At 46.0% G+C, this 17,262-nt stretch overlaps 11 protein-coding genes across 11 annotated transcripts; 5 read left to right on the top strand and 6 right to left on the bottom strand.

Moving 5' to 3' along the window:
* Positions 1 to 44: 44 nt before the first annotated feature.
* Positions 45 to 1,082, bottom strand: Bathy09g01980 (predicted protein; the record flags this gene model as incomplete). The annotated part of the gene is made up of 1 exon (XM_007511265.1): positions 45 to 1,082. The coding sequence occupies one exon, from the start codon at positions 1,080 to 1,082 to the stop codon at positions 45 to 47; it is 1,038 nt and encodes a 345-aa protein (XP_007511327.1).
* Positions 1,083 to 1,384: 302 nt separating this feature from the next.
* Bathy09g01970 (DNA gyrase subunit B) lies at positions 1,385 to 3,820 on the top strand (the record flags this gene model as incomplete). Its single annotated transcript, XM_007510962.1, has 1 exon — positions 1,385 to 3,820. One exon carries the CDS (start codon positions 1,385 to 1,387, stop codon positions 3,818 to 3,820), a length of 2,436 nt encoding a protein of 811 aa, XP_007511024.1.
* A 55-nt stretch (positions 3,821 to 3,875) lies between these two features.
* On the bottom strand, positions 3,876 to 4,448 carry Bathy09g01960 (unknown protein; the record flags this gene model as incomplete). The annotated part of the gene is made up of 1 exon (XM_007511275.1): positions 3,876 to 4,448. The coding sequence occupies one exon, from the start codon at positions 4,446 to 4,448 to the stop codon at positions 3,876 to 3,878; it is 573 nt and encodes a 190-aa protein (XP_007511337.1).
* A 206-nt stretch (positions 4,449 to 4,654) lies between these two features.
* Positions 4,655 to 5,032, bottom strand: Bathy09g01950 (predicted protein; the record flags this gene model as incomplete). The annotated part of the gene is made up of 1 exon (XM_007510931.1): positions 4,655 to 5,032. The coding sequence occupies one exon, from the start codon at positions 5,030 to 5,032 to the stop codon at positions 4,655 to 4,657; it is 378 nt and encodes a 125-aa protein (XP_007510993.1).
* Positions 5,033 to 5,111: 79 nt separating this feature from the next.
* Positions 5,112 to 5,378, bottom strand: Bathy09g01940 (Translocase of outer mitochondrial membrane complex, subunit TOM22 (ISS); the record flags this gene model as incomplete). Its single annotated transcript, XM_007511043.1, has 1 exon — positions 5,112 to 5,378. One exon carries the CDS (start codon positions 5,376 to 5,378, stop codon positions 5,112 to 5,114), a length of 267 nt encoding a protein of 88 aa, XP_007511105.1.
* A 374-nt stretch (positions 5,379 to 5,752) lies between these two features.
* Positions 5,753 to 7,035, top strand: Bathy09g01930 (unknown protein; the record flags this gene model as incomplete). The annotated part of the gene is made up of 2 exons (XM_007511187.1): positions 5,753 to 5,813; positions 6,227 to 7,035. The coding sequence occupies 2 exons, from the start codon at positions 5,753 to 5,755 to the stop codon at positions 7,033 to 7,035; spliced, it is 870 nt and encodes a 289-aa protein (XP_007511249.1).
* A 578-nt stretch (positions 7,036 to 7,613) lies between these two features.
* Bathy09g01920 (hypothetical protein) lies at positions 7,614 to 8,810 on the top strand (the record flags this gene model as incomplete). The annotated part of the gene is made up of 1 exon (XM_007510880.1): positions 7,614 to 8,810. One exon carries the CDS (start codon positions 7,614 to 7,616, stop codon positions 8,808 to 8,810), a length of 1,197 nt encoding a protein of 398 aa, XP_007510942.1.
* A 159-nt stretch (positions 8,811 to 8,969) lies between these two features.
* Positions 8,970 to 10,581, bottom strand: Bathy09g01910 (potassium/sodium hyperpolarization-activated cyclic nucleotide-gated channel 4; the record flags this gene model as incomplete). The annotated part of the gene is made up of 2 exons (XM_007511033.1): positions 8,970 to 9,023; positions 9,082 to 10,581. The coding sequence occupies 2 exons, from the start codon at positions 10,579 to 10,581 to the stop codon at positions 8,970 to 8,972; spliced, it is 1,554 nt and encodes a 517-aa protein (XP_007511095.1).
* A 477-nt stretch (positions 10,582 to 11,058) lies between these two features.
* On the top strand, positions 11,059 to 12,318 carry Bathy09g01900 (predicted protein; the record flags this gene model as incomplete). The annotated part of the gene is made up of 1 exon (XM_007510984.1): positions 11,059 to 12,318. One exon carries the CDS (start codon positions 11,059 to 11,061, stop codon positions 12,316 to 12,318), a length of 1,260 nt encoding a protein of 419 aa, XP_007511046.1.
* A 791-nt stretch (positions 12,319 to 13,109) lies between these two features.
* On the top strand, positions 13,110 to 15,728 carry Bathy09g01890 (predicted protein; the record flags this gene model as incomplete). Its single annotated transcript, XM_007511254.1, has 1 exon — positions 13,110 to 15,728. The coding sequence occupies one exon, from the start codon at positions 13,110 to 13,112 to the stop codon at positions 15,726 to 15,728; it is 2,619 nt and encodes an 872-aa protein (XP_007511316.1).
* Positions 15,729 to 15,831: 103 nt separating this feature from the next.
* On the bottom strand, positions 15,832 to 16,794 carry Bathy09g01880 (predicted protein; the record flags this gene model as incomplete). The annotated part of the gene is made up of 1 exon (XM_007511015.1): positions 15,832 to 16,794. One exon carries the CDS (start codon positions 16,792 to 16,794, stop codon positions 15,832 to 15,834), a length of 963 nt encoding a protein of 320 aa, XP_007511077.1.
* Between the last annotated feature and the right edge of the window lie 468 nt (positions 16,795 to 17,262).

Below are 17,262 nucleotides of genomic sequence, written 5' to 3'. Positions count from 1 at the left end.
TATAAATGACTTATTAGAGCGTTATTAAAAGATGGATTTATTAGCTATTCTACATTTTTGCGTGCTCGCGCGTCGCCGCCTTTCGGATGAAATCCGGAACTGCGCAACGACGTTGAGTCACCCCTACCTAATATCACCGCGACTGGTGCGCTACCTTTTCGAGTCGGTGACAAAGGAGCTAACAAAACGTCTCCGTTGCTCATCTCGCCGTTTTCCATCTCCTTCATCCTATCCAACTCGCTCGCAAACTCGTCCCCTATGGATTTTTCCGCCATCTCGATCTCCTCTCCTTCCTCGGGTATCCCACCCGGTCTCGCCGTGCTAAAACACTGAGGTCCTATGTCTACACCTCCTACTTTTGCTCCTAAAACTTCGTTGTATATCGCTACTATCCTCTGCGTCACGAGCACCGTCACGACTAAACCGAACACGTAAAACAACAACTCCACGTGCGAGGCTTTCGAACCGTTCGCTGCTTTACGCCCCGTCACTCCCAAGTACACGTACACAAAACTCGCCGGAACTATTCCAGCGTAGGTGCACCAACAGTACGGCCAAAACGGAACAGCGGTTAACCCGAGTAAGTACGACATCACAGTATACGGCGAAAACGGCGAGAGACGTAAGAGCAAAACGATTTGCCTCGAGTCTCTGACAACCGCTTGATCGAGAATTTGAAACCTACCGCCCTCTGTAATAAATAACTTCTCTATCAACGGTCTCGCCGCGTATCTCGCGATGAAGAAGGAAATAACACCGCCTGTACCCGCGGATAAAACAATTAAAATAGTACCAAAGCCAGCACCAAAAATCACCCCGGCGGCAACGCACGTCGCCGAAGCCGCTCCGGGAATGACCGCGAATGAGGTCACGACCGCGTTAAAGATGAAGAAGTTTACCGGGTTACTAATCTTTGGTATCACGTCGTCTTTCAACGACAGATTTCTCGACCCGTGCATGACTAATAAGACGGCTATTAAGAGGACGCCGAGTAACGCGATGCCTCTCACCCACAATTCGATTGGGATTTTCGATTTCCTCCTCTCGGAAAGAGACCCGTCCAGTAAGACGTTATTCGTCATCGCTTGACTGTTCGGAGTCATCGGTGACCGAGGCGTTTTCGGTGGTACCGGCATCTCTCTCTCTCCCTCTTCCTCCCCTTAGTACGATACAGAGAAGAAAGAGCCTTCTTCTTCTTGGGGAGGGGGAGAGGGAGGGAAAAAACTGAGGAAAAAAGAACAAAAGAAGGGAGGAGAGCCAAAAGTGGTTCTGAAACCTGATTTTTCGCTTTCTTTTCTCGCTCTCGCCCAAATCGTCTCTTCATCATAAGTTTTGTTGTCCGCGCGAAAGGAGGGAGCACACACCCAACAACACGCCGCTTTATATGCACCAAATTTTATCATCAACATCACCATCTATCCTCCACGGACGACAACGCAGACAGACAACTTCATCGAATACATCCACCAACAACATCAACGGGCCTCGTCTTTCCTCCTCCTCCTCCTCCTCCTCTTTTCTTCGTAACGACATCGTCGACAACAAATTCAAACTGGTAAAGAAAATGCAACGAACGTTCTTCTCTCGAAGTAGAAGAAATCTGCTTTACCCTTCCTCGTCGTCGTCTTCACCTTGGACGAGTGGAATGCTCTCATCAACACTCAACAACATCGTTGGTTTCGGAGGAAGAAGCGAGAGTCGGAATGGTGCAGTCGCCATGGCGGCGAGACAGCATTCGAGCGATACGAGCAGGAGTCGATCACCTACAACTACTTTTTTCTCAAAACAGCACCAACCGCAGCGCCGGCTTTCCTTAACGTCATCTTGCTCTTCACCGTTAACAAAAACAGCAACTCGAGCGATTTCTACTTCCAGCGAGAGCATGCAAGATTACGATTCGAGTTCTATTCAAGTCTTGGAAGGGTTAGAACCTGTACGCAAACGTCCCGGGATGTATATCGGTAACACCTCCACGAAAGGTTTGCACCATTTAGTCTGGGAAATATTAGATAACGGCGTGGATGAGATTCAAGCAAATCACGCGAGTAATGTCCAGCTGACGTTGGAGAAAACAGGACACGTCGTCGTAACTGATAATGGTCGCGGGATTCCAGTTGAGATTCACCCAAAAACTGGCAAGTCAAGTTTGGAAACAGTGTTGACGATATTACACGCCGGCGGTAAGTTTGGCGGAGCCGAGTCGGGATATTCCGTGAGTGGCGGCCTGCACGGCGTGGGCGTTTCAGTCGTGAACGCTCTATCGGAAGAGTTAGAAGTGACGGTTTGGAGAGGCGACAAGGAGTATTTCCAAACGTTTTCGAGAGGGAAGACAACTTCGGAGCTACAAGTCTCTGAGAGAAAGGCAAAAGATGGGAATCCGAAAACCGGGACACGAGTGCGATTTAAGCCCGATAACATGATTTTCCAAAAAGTACAAGAGTTTGATCCAAACATTATTCGCGCAAGAATGAAAGAACTAGCGTTTTTGAACTCGAATGCCGAGCTTCGCTTTACGAGCGTGGATAGCAAAACCAAGGAAATGAAAGAAGACGTGTTGAAATACCCGAACGGCTTGACGGATTACATCGTAGATTTGAACAGCGATAAAAATGCAATCCACGAACCGATTACGTTGAAAACAGAGCACGAAGGAGTTAAAGTTGAGTTATGTTTGCAGTGGACGCACGATGATTACTCGGATACGATTTTAGGCTACGCAAACTCGATTCGGACCATCGACGGTGGATCTCACATCGACGGTTTGAAATTTTCGTTGACGCGTGCTTTCAACACTGCGGCAAGAAAAGCGAAGTTGTTGAAAGCAGAAGATACTAATTTAGGAGGGGATCACATTCGCGAAGGTTTGTCAGCCGTCATTGCCGTGTGGGTGCCACAACCCGAGTTTGAAGGTCAAACGAAAACTCGTCTTGGAAATTCCGAAGCGCGGAAAGCTGTCGAAGCTATGATTTCAGAAAAGTTCACGGAATACCTCGAGTTTCATCCCGAGGTTTTATCCTCCGTTTTCAAAAAAGCACAAGCCGCGCTCAAAGCTTCCGAGGCGGCTAAACGAGCGCGAGATTTAGTGCGCAGGAAATCCGTGTTGCGATCGTCTTCGTTGCCAGGTAAACTTTCCGATTGCGCGAACTCAAACGCCGACGAAACTGAGATTTTTCTCGTCGAAGGTGACTCCGCCGGTGGATCGTGCAAACAAGGACGAGATCGCGCGTTTCAAGCGGTGTTGCCGTTGCGTGGTAAGATTTTGAACGTCGAACGTAAAGACGAACAGGCTATGTATAAGAACACGGAAATTCAATCGATGGTGACCGCGCTCGGTCTCGGCGTCATGGGTGAAGATTTCAATGTGAACAACTTGCGATACTCAAAAATAATCATCTTAACCGATGCCGATGTTGATGGTGCGCACATTCGAACGCTTTTATTGACCTTTTTATATCGATATCAAAAAGCGCTGTTCGAACAAGGACACATCTACGTTGCCGTGCCTCCACTTTATAAAGTCGAGTCGGGAAAGAAAAATGTGAAGTATTGCTACGACGAATTAGAGCTCAAGAAACACTTAGATACATTAGGAGATAATCAACCAAAGAATTTGCAGCGATTTAAAGGTTTGGGTGAAATGATGCCGCAGCAACTATGGGATACGACGTTAGATCCCAAGACAAGAACTTTGCGCAGACTCACGGTGGACGATGCAGCTATGGTCAATCACACGTTTTCGCTGTTAATGAGCGATAAAGTAGGACCGCGCCGCCAGTTCATCGAAGATGAAGGACCGGACTTGATGAATCTCGACGTGTAATAACATTAAGATTAAGCTATACGTTAGTATTACGAAAGAAATAACAATTCTCATATTATGCGCACTGCCGTCGAACGCCTGATAGCATTCGATCCACTTCACTTAGCAGCGTGATTTCTCCATTTTCTTCTACGGAGGATGTGCCAAGTGATGAAATTTTGAATGAGTCGTATGTTATCGGCGATACCGAAAGCGGGAAGAACTTGTGCTCAATCTTCGAGACCTGTTCGTGCGAGACTTTTTCTTCCTTATTCCTGCGAAGTGTTTCGATATCACTCTTTAACTTTGTGACTTCGCTTCGTAACTCGATCAACTCTCGATGAATGGGCGATAATAACGCGCTCATTTCTCTCAAGGTGATTGAACTTGCGGCGTTTGTCGCACTAGTATTCGACACGAGCACTCTCTCCGCCGTCTCTTCCTCCTCCCTCTTCTCGTTTTTTATGCGCTTTTTCAGTGCTTCTTCCTCTTCGTCCTGTTCGTCGTCTACCATGAGTTCGCGCACATCGCAGAGGATTTGAGATGCGAACGCTTCGCTCGTCTCATCGTTGAGCTTTTTGTCGAACCGGAGTATAGAATCATTGCGCACGGAGGTGCAAGATTTACAGGTACATCGAGCGTGATGCATCACTTTTCTGAGCGTATTTTTTTTAACGAGGGGAATAATTTTAAACGAGGTTTGAGAAGAAGGGATCTTTACATATACTCGTCGTCGTGCTTTGTGATTATGGTTGGAATTTTAATGGTATTATTGAACAAAATGTATGCTTATCCTATTCTATGTGTACGTGTGCATGTCTTGACCGCCACACGTATACTTTACTAAACTTGTATCTACTTCGCGGAATCCTTCTCAACCTTATTAGATTCCATCGAAAACGGCTTCGAAGTCTCTTCTTGTAAACGTCTGAGCTGCTCTTTCTTATCTTCAGGCAAATTCGCTAAAATCTCTGGATCTAATTCTCCACTCACTCCACCCGCATCACCACGAATTTGGGACAAATACGTCGTCCACTGCACGTGAAACTCTCTCCAGTGTTCCTTCGTCGTCTGTGTGCTCCTCAGGTGTTGACGAAACTCCGATTGGACGTACTTATCCCCTAACGTTTTCATCGGCTCCGGTAAAGCGGCAACGTGTGTTCGCAAGATTTGTCTATACAGAGCGAGGATAGGCCTAGCTTTTTCTAGAAGAGACGATGCGGCTCCGGACATCTTTTTCTATCGCGCGCTTTAGAGAAAAGAACGTTGTTTTTAATCTATGTCTGGTGTTTCAAGCTTTCAAGAATCAAAGTTATAATTGTTGCTGCTGCTGTTGTTGCTGATCCGCCAACACTCCCATTTGTTCTTTCTCCATCTCCATCATCTGTTCCTCTCGATGCAATTGCACGATTAATGGCACGACCAAGACTAAAAACGTAGTTCCAAACGTCCACGCCGCTTGCCCGGTCGAAAATGCCCAACGAATGCAGTGCTCTTTCGTCTTTTCCCAGTCTCGAGTTTTGGACTTTTTGGACGCTTTCGATGAAAACGAATCCGCCGTGCCTGGAACGATATCCATCTTTTTCTTCTTCTTCTTCTTTTTCTTCTTCTTTGTCTTCTTCACACGCGCACACACTCTCTCTCTCTTCCTTTGTTGTGTGTTGTTGTTGTTGTTGTTGTTGTTGTGACGAACTCTTTTTTTTTTCGATCTGAAAGGAGGACAGGACGAGTGGACGACGACGATTTTTACGAAAAAACTTCTCTTCTCCCCCTCTTTCTCTCTTTTTTCCTTTTTCGCCCTCCAAAAAAGGGGCAGACTCGGGTAGGAGATATCTAAAAGCGGTTCACTCTGTTTTTCCGAAAAACGGCATACATAAGCTTCGTCTCACTCGAGCTTTAAACAAAACTTTCTCATTCTATCACGACTTTTAGTTTTTGAAAGGACATCGTATCATGTCCGCTAATCCTTTCGCCGCGTTAGGCGAAGACGGGCCGAATCCCGTCGCCGCGAAAGGTGCGAAATTTCTTTTTTTTTCCTTCCCTCTCCTCGAAAATTGATAACTGCATCAAGCAAGTTTTCGCCTTGTTTTTGGCTCCTTTTCAACGAAGAATGAGCGAGAGAGTGAGTGCAATTTGCGAACGCAATCGATACCGCGAGAGCTCTGCGCGAGATTTATTTCATCTCGATACCAATCGAAACGAATGTAAATATGTTCTGTACGTTCGAATTGATTGGTTTCAGAGGAATACATACGTTCAAACGTAGATATATATCCTCACGATTGCGTCCAGTCACTCGAGCTAACCCTCTCTCCCTCAATTCGTTGTTTTTCTTTATTTTGGGTTGTTGGAGAAAAACACTCCTCTCTGTGGCTTGTTTGTTTTTAATTAACTGACATCTCTCTTTGTTCATTACCTGAATAACAGACAAAGCGAAACCGGCTTCGCACAAGGAAGTCACCGGCGGCGCGAAGGAAAAGCAATACGGTGCCAAGGGCCAGCAAGGCGACAAGAAGAAGCACACTTCTGGTAAGCACGACCGAACCCACCACGGCAAGTCCTCCGAACACAAAGGAGGCGCCGGTAAAGGGAACTGGGGCAAAGCTGGTGACGAACTCGATGCCAAAATGGACGATGGAGGCAACGAATCTGCCACGGAGCAAGAAATGGAAGCTCCGTCCAACGAAATCTCCTTGGAAGAGGCCATGAGACTCAAAGAGGAGAAGAAGAAAGCCGTGGCAGCCCTCGCCAAGACTGGGCCGGCCAGAGCGGTTGACTCTTCTGCTTTCGAGTCCATGGCAGCGCCAAAGAAACTCGAGGACGAAGAGAATCATCTTGATATGCTCAAAGTCGACGCGAAGTTTCGTAAACGTGGCGAAAAGGAAGTGAAGGCGAAGCAAACGCTCGACTTGAACTTCAAGGTTGCCCCGACTGAATCGAACGACCGCGACGACGACAGACGCGACCGAGGCCGTGACCGCGGTGGACGCGACCGCAACCGTGGAGACAAAGGTAAAGGTGGCGGCGGTGGCGGCGGCGGCGGCGGACGCGGAGGTGACCGTGGACGAGGTGGCCGAGGTGGCAACTCTGGTGGTGGCCGTGGCGGCAACTCTGGAGGTGGCCGTGGCGGCAACTCCGGCGCTCGTGGCGGCGGTGGTGGCGGCGGCGGCGGCCGAGGCGGCCGAGGCGCCAACATCAACGTTGCGGACAACGCTGCTTTCCCGTCGTTGGGTTAAATAATATTTTTATTATTGGTGTAGAGGGTGATGTGAGTGAGTGAGAAAGAGAGAGGAGGAGTGGGAGAATTTTTAGAGAAGAGAGAGAGAGAGAGAAAGAGAGAGAGAGAGAGCATGTGTGTGTCTGTAATTGAGCACGCAGCAGGGTAAACGGAAACGAAGAATTATATTGAAGGGAGAGAACATTTTAAAACAGTAATAGTAGAGAAGGGAGGGAGAGAGTTGATTGTGGAAGACGAGGCGAAGTCGAAATTACGAGTATGTGTGTGACAACAATGAGAAATTGGAGTATGTACATTTTTACGCTGAGAGCACCAACGAGCGCCGTGTTAGAAGAAGCTGTTGCGTCTCTAATTGAAAAACAAAAAAAATAATATCTTGCGCGTTAGAAATAGCAAGGCAGTCTAGTATGTGATGACGAATCCGATAACGAGTTCATAGAGAGAAAGAGAGGAAAGAGGAGGATCAGAGAAAGCTCATGTTTAGATTGGCAGAGTAGCTACGTAAAAATATATTTAATAATAATACAAAAAAAAGAACAATATCGCAAAAAATATCCATCACTTCTTTTCTTGAACATGCGTCTGCGCGACGAATCGTCATCATCGTCTGGTGTTCAGATATCCGTCCACAGCTCGATAGCTTTGGATGAAACCATTCACGACGTGAAATGGATCCCATCCAGTGCTCGGTTTTGCGTGTTAGGAGCGCACGCTCGAGGCACCGGAAGTCTCCAAGTCTTTGAGCTTGAAAACACGCACCCTCTGGACGAGGAGGCTTCTTCTTTATCTCCTTTGTCTTCATCACCGGCGAAACCATCCTCTCGTCTCGTTATGAACGCAAAAGGAAAATGCGAACACGACCACGCGATGAAATGCGGGACCTTTGCCGGTTCAGACGCGATTGAACGCGAGTTTATCGCGGGAGATTTTTCTGGTCAACTTCTCTGTTGGGATGTGGAATACTTGACCAAACCAACGCGAGTGGTAAAAAACGCGCACGAATCAATCATCAATTGCATAGATGGATGCTATAATCAACACTCGAAAGTGATCGTCACAGGAAGTCGAGATGGGTCTGTGAAAGTATGGGACTTCAGACGGAAACAATCTGATCCCGTCGTGAATTTTGCGCCGTCCGTCACCACAAAGGTCTCGCCAGAGTGCTGGTCTGTAAATGTAGGCAATGCCAAGAACGATAGCGAACCGATGATTTTAGCAGGATACAGCGACGGTACGGTCAAAATGTTTGACCTTAGAAGAGTGAAGAATAGTGGTGAGTATTCAACGTCGCTGTATTGGGAAACGAATGTTGATCGAGGCGTCTGCGGAGTAGAATTTGACCGGAAAGCTATAGAGATGAATAAGTTTGTGGTGACGTGCTTAGAATCGCAGTCAAAAGTATTCGACGCACGTACGTTTAATCCCAAAAGAGGTGGCTTCTCGAGCTCTGTCGTCACGGAAGTCATGGAAAATGGTCCCACTATATGGGGTGTAAAGCATTCTCCCTTCAATCGAGAAATTTCTGTATTTCTAGGTGGCGACGGCACTTTATCGGTGCATAAATACGCGTATCCAAAACAAAGACGTTTACAACTGAACGAGGAAGAGTGTGTCGGTAATGCCGGTCAAACGCACCTACTGGTGGAATCAAAAGTATCCACGCAACCCATCAGCGCGTTCGATTGGAACAAAGACAAAGAAGGACTCGCAATTTGCTCGTCTTTTGATTCGAGAATTCGTTTACTTTTCATTACCGGTATGAATAAGCTCTAATTTGTATACATGTATTTCTAAATTACAAGGGATAGTTCAGACCGTCGTCTTCCACGTCGTCGTTGTCTTGATTGTACGCCTCTCTGTGAGGATTTCTTTGGTCGTACAACCGCTGTTCCAGTTCTTCTCTTTTCATCCTCTCCAGCATCAATTCCTCGATCACTCGTTCGTATTCTTGGGCCGTAATACTTCCTTGTCCTCCTCCTCCTCCTCCTACTCCGTTCAAGACTCCGTTTTCGTCTCCAATACCGCCGCCCGATATTTTTCGCACTAAATCTTCAAACTCTCTTCTTACCACGGATGGTAAGTTTTCCAACAATTTCTTCGCCCTTTCTCGGCTCAACACTAGCACTTCACAAAAGCATAAAGCCGTGGCCGAAACTTTCGATTGACCTCCAATCGTACGTCTTCCTAATCCACTCAAAGACGCTTCGCCGATGTAATCTCCCCGGGTCAAAATCACCGCTTCGCCTCTCTTCTCCAATCCTAACTCGTCGCCTTCCCAACACTCGACTTCACCTTCGGAGATGAAGTATAAATTCCTCGCCGTTTCGTTGTATCGAATAAAAACCTCTCCCGGCGCTAAATGTTTCATCTCTAACTGTTTTAATATTGCTACTTTCAAAGAATTCGAACACCCTTTTAACAACTCTCCGTTTGTCACGCTCGGATTTATTTTCAGCAAAATTTCTCCTTTCAACGACTTTGGCACTTCCTCTAAAATCGCGTTATCTGCAGTCAGTTTAGAGAAATGGTCTCTGTTTCTTAAATGTTCGTAAAAATCAATTAGATCATTCGATAACTGATCCGGTAACTTTTTCCGTTTGATGAATTCATTCACATGGTCGATTCGACTCTTATACAGCCTCGTTTGTCGGCCAAACGTGTCGTGGTAAATATTCGTCGCCGACGTGAGCGAGAACAAAACGACGACTGCTCCAGTACACGCGAAGAACAACGTCGTCCAGCGTTCTAAATTCGATTCTGGTTTGAAGTTCATATCGATGGTAAACATGACCATAACCGCGTGATACAAGGATAGAGAGTATTCCGTGTATGGATCGCTCATCAATTCGCCATCCCATATCCCTTTCTGTTTGGCGACTTCGAACCAGGCGTGGTCTTCCACCCCGTCTATTTTCACGACGAAGAAGAACACGCAGGCGAACCAGTGCGCGTACACAAACGTTAACAACACGTACCCAACGATATCCAACAAAGCGTATCGAATTTGTGGCATTCCGTCCCATCGATTGTAAAACGCTCGGTGAATCCGGTGCACTCGTAACACCGACGCCATCTTCATCAGTTTAAACATACGCAACAGCTTCGTCAACCGTAAAGCGGACACGCTATCCGTCAATGAAGATTCTCTAAAGACTAAATCTAAAGGAATTGAAGATATGACATCAATCGAGAACCAGCTCGTGATGTATCGATCGGATATTCGTTGTCTATCCATGACTAAGTTGTTCCCGGTATCGTAAAATCCAGTGTTGAAATTCACGAATATATCGACGATAAAGACCACGTCTACGACTCGATACATCAACTCGTGAAACGAACTCATTTTAACGTTAAACGCCAAGTGAAAAGGACAGAAAATGGCGTTGTATATCACGGCTACGGCTAAGAAAGCGTCCCATATTCTCTTCCCTTGCGCGAGCGGGTGAATAGTCGTTCCTAAATCCACTTTCTTCCTTCGTCCTAAACGAAAAGGGGTGAGAAAAGTTGACGATGATGATTTCTTAGTATTATTGTTTAGCCCCATAATAGTGTCGTTGTTGTTATTATATTTTCTCCCTCCTCCTCGAGGGGAGGAAAGCGACGACTTTGAAGAAGGAGAATGGAGATGGCCTTTCATCTTCTTCTTCGTATTATTCGTACGCAGAGAGAACGAACGAGTGAAGAAGAATGAGCGGAGTTTTGTTTTGTTGTTGCCTTTGAAAAAAAAATTGCAAAGAACTCGTTCGAGAATTCTTTTTTGAGAAAAGAGAAACGAAATTCTTCTTCTTCTTCTTCTTCTTCTTCTCTTCGTCTTCGCTTCTTTTTTTTCGTCAAAAATCGTCGTCGTTTGACCCCCGAAGAGGAATCAAATTCAATCACCATACCGCATCATCATCATCGTCGAACAGAAGAAGAAGAAGAAGAAAGAGGCGAGAAGAATACTTCTACTACTCTTCTTTCAAATTCAAAACAGTCGTCGTCTTCGTTGTCCTCTCCAACCTCCTCCTCTCAATCAAACAGTATGTCGAACAAACGAGGAGGTCCGGCGGAACCCCCCTCGTTTCTCCAAGAAGTCGCCTTTCTCGCCGTCTCCGCGCTGTTCAGTTGTTTGGTCCTTTCCTTCGGATTGAAACGTTTAGACCCGAACAGACAAACCTCAAAAGCCGCGGAACAGAGGAAAAAAGAAATCGCCAAACGTTTAGGTCGACCTAAGTTAGTCACGAACGTGTACGAAGACGCGATCGCGGCTGACGTGGCGAACCCGGACCATATTAACGTCACGTTCAACTCCATCGGTGGATTAGAAGACACGAAAGAAGCGCTGCAGGAACTGGTGATATTACCATTAGTGCGGCCGGAGTTGTTCTCGAAATCGAATTTGTTGAAACCAGCGAAAGGAGTGCTGTTATACGGACCTCCCGGGACCGGGAAGACGCTGCTAGCGAAAGCGTTGGCGAAAGAGTCGCAGGCGTGCTTCATCAACGTGCGAACGAGCACGTTGCAATCGAAGTGGTTCGGCGACGCGCAGAAACTCGTCACCGCGGTCTTTACTTTAGCGTGGAAGTTACAACCGTCGATCATCTTCATCGACGAGATTGATTCTTTTCTGGGAACCAGGAAAAACAGCGAACACGAAGCGGTGACGCAAATGAAGACGGAGTTCATGACGTTGTGGGACGGTTTCAACACGGACTCAAACGCGCGAGTGATGGTGTTGGCGGCGACGAATCGCCCGTGGGACGTGGACGAAGCTATTTTGAGACGGTTGCCACGGTCGTTCGAGGTTGGTTTACCGAATAAAGAGCAGAGGGCGAAGATATTAGGCGTCACCTTGCAACACGAGAAGTTAGAGAAGGGATTCTTTTTGAACGAAATGAACGCGCCTATTTGGCAAATTGCGGAAAGAACGAAAGGATATTCTGGATCTGATTTGCAAGAATTGTGCAAACAAGCTGCGTATGGACCTGTGAGAGATTTGCTGAGAAGTGAAACGCGAGGAGAGAATACCGGAGGTGGGTGCAGAGCGCTGATGATGAAAGATTTCGATGAGATTTTGAAAACGTCGAATACGAGTGCTCAAGCCGCGAGCAGTTACCAGTACGCAGACGAGATGAGGAAGAATACTAGAAGCGCGAACGCGCGAGAAGGGTACCAAGACCCAGAGGAGATAGAAAAAGCACAATTGATGATGCAACAGATGATGGCGGGTTTATTCCAAGCCGCTCAAAACGAATCTTCTCGATCCGGTTCGCCCTCCTCCCAGCCGAAAGAGCTCGACTAAGAAGGGGGACGCCGCAACTCTTGCACACTTGCGTGCAACAAAAAACATTTTTAGTCCAAACATTCTAGAATTGCAAAGAACCAATACCTACGCGTTGAAAACAATAACAAACCAACTCACGATAGACGAATGAACATATTGAACCCGTTTTTGCGCGTGTGAAAGCGTTGAAGAGCGCCCTTCCCTTTCTTTCTCTTTCTCTTTTGTTTTCGGCTTTAAAAATTCTGCAAATAAGCATATTCAATTTTAAACAATTGTGAGGATATATTCCCGTAAATAACAGTGAATTACGTATCAATATTTATTTTATCATGATGATGAATTAGAAATGCTCAGGTTTCAAAGTTCCTGGTCTAAAAATAAAATAATTTAATAATTTAATTACATAAATAATTTCAATTCAATTCATTCCCCAAAATAAATCGAATTTTTCGAAACCATTGAAGAGATTTGTATTATAAAATAATATTATTATACCAAGTATACCGATTATAAAGTAAATTAAGTAGTATTATAATCTTTCTAAAGCTATTTGGATTTTTTATTTTTATTTTAAAAACATTTTTAATCCATTTGGGATATTGAATATTCGTATTTTCAAGTTCTATTCATTCAGTGCGATACAATATTAATTGATATTATATTGATTAGAATGGGGATTATTTAATATTCTCGTTGTCGTGCAATTTTTAAGAATTCGTATTAATTAAATTTTCAGAAAAAAAAAGAAAGGCCTCTCGCTTCACAAATTTGGGAAGAGAGAGGAAGGAGAAGAAAGACAAGACCATACGATGGCGACTTCTTCTTCTTCCGCCCCTTCGGAAAGGGTCTACCGGAGCTGCGACGTGTCCACGAGCGTGACAATAGATGTTTCGGGCTTGCACGGAAGATTTGCCGCAAGTGAAGGAGAGAAGAAAGAAGTTCTCGTTGGAGTTCGAATTCTTTCTTCCTCCGCAACGAACTCAAACTCCAACAATCAAGAAAACTTTACGGAGCTGACAACGTCTACCTCCACGAGAACCTCTTTATACCAAAACGGCTGCGCTATTTTCCAAGAGACGATTGGATTCCCTATGAAAGTGAACGATTTGCCCTCGGATTCAGTCTTGGAATTATCTTTAGTTGACTGTAATCACCATAACCAGAAGAGCAGGACACAGCCTCGTATTGGTGAAAAACAACCAAACAGAGGAGCCGGAGGAGGAACGCGCACGAGGAACAAGAACAACGAACGAGATTTATCCGTAATAGGTTACGCGCGCATTAGATTATTCGACGAAGCAACAGGAAAGCTCGTCCAAGGGCAGAAACGGCTGCCTTTACAGCTCTCTTCTTCTTCTTCTTCTTCTCCTTCTTCTTCGAGCAGAACGAGCGAGCTGTTCAACGCTGGGGGCGAGACGAATACCAACATCTCCTCTTCACCTCAGGAGGAATCTACCACGGAAAAAGAACTCATCGTATTCACAGAAGAACTCGAGCGATTCGAGGAAATGCTTTCGAAGTACGAGCGAGGCGAAGTGCCGCACGTTTCTTGGCTCGACAAGATGACGTTTTCGAGAATACAGGAAATGCGCAAGGCGAGACTGGAAGAGTTGGAGGAGATGAGCTGTTACGTCGAACTTCACGTGGAATTCCCAACGTACGCGCTACCTATCATTTTTAGCGAAGAAGTAGTATCCGATAGTGTGAATAAATCCAGGAAGAAGAATTGGGAAAGCCTCGTGTGGCTCATCGACGAAGAGATAGCCATTGAGACCCAAAATCCCTCTGAGATCATGCACTACGAGTTGACGAGAAGTCACGGAAGAGAAGTTGTCGATAAAGATTTGAAACCAAACGCAGGAGAGAAGGCTCGATTAGCCATCGCAATGTCCTCTCCGATTACGAGGAAAATGGATATGGACACCCAAAACTTGCTCTGGAAGTTTCGATACTCGCTGAGCTCTGATCCGCGAGCGCTTACAAAGTTTCTCAAAAGCGTCGATTGGAACGATAAAGACGAAACGAAAGCAGCGATTGGTTTGATGCATCAGTGGACACCCATCGGTCCTGCAGCTGCTTTAGAATTGCTTACACCGCATTTCAAAAATATCGACGTCCGAAGCTATGCTGTGGGTGTTTTATCGCGAGCAGAGGACGATGAGATTCTAGTTTATTTGCTCCAGCTCGTCCAAGCGTTGCGGTATGAACCTTCGGATGATTCCGTCTTGTCTAGATTTCTCATCTCCCGAGCGCTTAAAAACGAAGTTTTGGCGAGTTTTTTGTACTGGTTCCTAGTCGTTGGTTTTGAAAACCCGAGCTTTGAGCGACGTGCCATGGCGACTCATCAGATGTTTGAGCAAGCCTGTCACGACCTGGGACCGAAAGGGACGCAACAGTGGATAGCGCTGAAACGACAGGGCGTGTTGATTGAACGCTTAACTTCAATCACCGTTGACATTTTGAACTTAAGAGGCGCGAGGAAGGTTGAAAGACTCCGGGCTATTCTGAACGGGCAAGGCATAGGAACGGAGTTGACATATTTCACGCACAACATACCGCACTTGTTGGATCCTTTAATCAGTTTAACTGGAATCAACTCCGAGGAAAGTTTCGTGTTTAAGAGTGCCTTGAGTCCATTGAAACTCGCGTTTCGAGACATCAACGATGAAACCCAAAACGTCATATTTAAAAGAGGCGACGATTGTAGACAAGATCAGCTGTGCGTGCAGTTGATTCAGCTCATTGACAAGTTATGGAAGCGAGAAAATTTGGATTTGCGACTGACCACGTATCGCGTCTTGGCCACTTCCACCGAAATTGGTTTGATTGAATTCGTGAAATCTTCTGCTATAGCTGACATTTTGAAGGAGCACGACAGTCTCCGCGCGTACATCGCTATTCACAATCCGGATCCGAAAGGACCGGGAGGGTGCACCATGCAGTCAATGCAAAATTTTGTTAAATCGTGCGCGGGATATTCAGTCATCACGTATTTACTCGGTGTTGGTGATAGACACTTGGATAATTTGATGCTCACGAAAGACGGAAAGCTCTTTCACATCGATTTTGGATACATGATGGGCAGAGATCCGAAGATTTCTCCCCCGAGTATAAAAATCAGTAAAGAAATGGTAGACTGTTTGGGAGAGTTCATGGACGATTACAAACGGTATTGCGTCGAGGCGTACAACTTGTTGAGAAAGCCGCACTGCGTGACGTTGATTTTGAACTTGTTCGAATTGATGGCCGATTCGGATTTACCGGATTTACGAGGTGATGCCGGCGCGAAGTTGGAGGCAAAGTTTGCGATTGACTTGGACGACGAAGCCGCCGGGACACACTTCATACAAGAGATTCAACGAAGTATGAATGCGTTATTTGATCCTTTGTTTGAGCGAATACACGCGGTAGCGCAGAGAATGCGCTAACAAGATTAAATAGTAGAGTATAAATAGTTTGCAGGAAGCATTTAGTAGCATAAGATATAATACACACAACAAAACAACAAAGCATATGGGCCACGACGACAAATTATTCATCCTGGTTGGTGTTATTCGGTTTACGCGTCAAACTCTCCGCGTTGAACGTCATTTCCGATTGCGCTCTTTCCACCCAGTTCATAGCCGCAATCGAACCTTCTCTCGACTGTAACAACGCCTCTAATTCGCGGTATGATGGTCTCTCCTCAAACGGCGGCAACGGTTCGACTTGCCCAGTTTGCTGATTTAGAACAAACACTTGCCACGGCCCGCCAAAGACTTTCTGCAGTCGAAACGTCTCGCCTTGAATTCTTTGTTCTTTCAAGAAATACGCAATCTCAAATTCTTTCACAAACTTTTCGTTCTTCTCTCTCCACGGGCCGAAACCGAAATCGTTCAATATGTTTCCGTTCAGCACCCACTGCGGGTTGATGATCATGTTCGCTCTCTTGGCATCTTTTGTTATTTGTTTCAAGTCTGAGAGAACCTCCGCGGTTGGAAAGGTCGTGCATACGTCGTCACCACTGGTCACTTTCACCACCGCGTCGGCGTCGTCGATGACTTTTTTCGCCACCGTCTTCTCTCCGCTCACCGCTTTCATAAGCGCTTCGACCATAGGACTCATACTCTGATACTGTTGCCGAACGCCTCCCGGCCAATCATCTAAATCCGTCGCTCCAATCAAAGGAATATCAAAAGTCACCTCCACATTCTTCTTCCCGCTTTCCAAGGCTTTTTTCACCGATTTCGCGGCTAACTCAACCTGTTGCGACGTGCTCTTGGGAAGTTCTTCTAACTTTTGTTGTTGTTTTTCCGTCCCCGTCGTTTCCGTTTCCGTCGTCGAGGTGGATGACGTTGACGACACCGTGAGATTTCTTCCTCTTCTCCCGTGTTGTCGTCTCGCGAAAGGAGAAGAAGAAGAAGAAGAAACGAGTAATCGTTGTTGACTGCTGCTGGTACTCACGAGGCTCCTCGTTGAAAAATCACACGTCGTCTGAATCGTCGTCGTCGTCATCGTGCGCGTTTGGTTGTGAAGAATGATGATTACTCAATCGCTCTGTATGAAGTTTGGTCTCTTTGTGGTGCTCAAATTTGCTCTTCAAAATTTTTTCTCTCTTCTTCTTCACAAAAACACAAAAAACGCATCGATGCACATTTGCAACGGATGCTGGGCGGAGATTGAGGACCACGCGTACATCACTCGATGTGGACATCAGTTCTGTGCGTCTTCCTTTCTCTTCTGTACTACTGTTTACGACGCTCGCTAAAGTTTTTTTGTTTCTCGTCTCTCGTTTTGTCGTCGTTTTGTCGTTCTCTCTCTCTCTCTTCTTCTTCTTCTTCTTACGCATATTTTATTATTAAACCGCGACGCTTTCTATTCGCGCAAACAAACAACAGGTGAAGAGGACATACAGAGAGTGTTGAGTTCAGGCGAGTGCCCAATCTGTCAAAAAGCAGTGCTCGAACGACACGTGAAGCAAAC

Source organism: Bathycoccus prasinos (assembly GCF_002220235.1).
Source record: "Bathycoccus prasinos genomic : Chromosome_9".
NCBI classification, from domain to species: domain Eukaryota; kingdom Viridiplantae; phylum Chlorophyta; class Mamiellophyceae; order Mamiellales; family Bathycoccaceae; genus Bathycoccus; species Bathycoccus prasinos.
The sequence above is the reverse complement of the archived record's forward strand: the minus strand, read 5'-3'. Positions and strand labels throughout refer to the sequence as shown.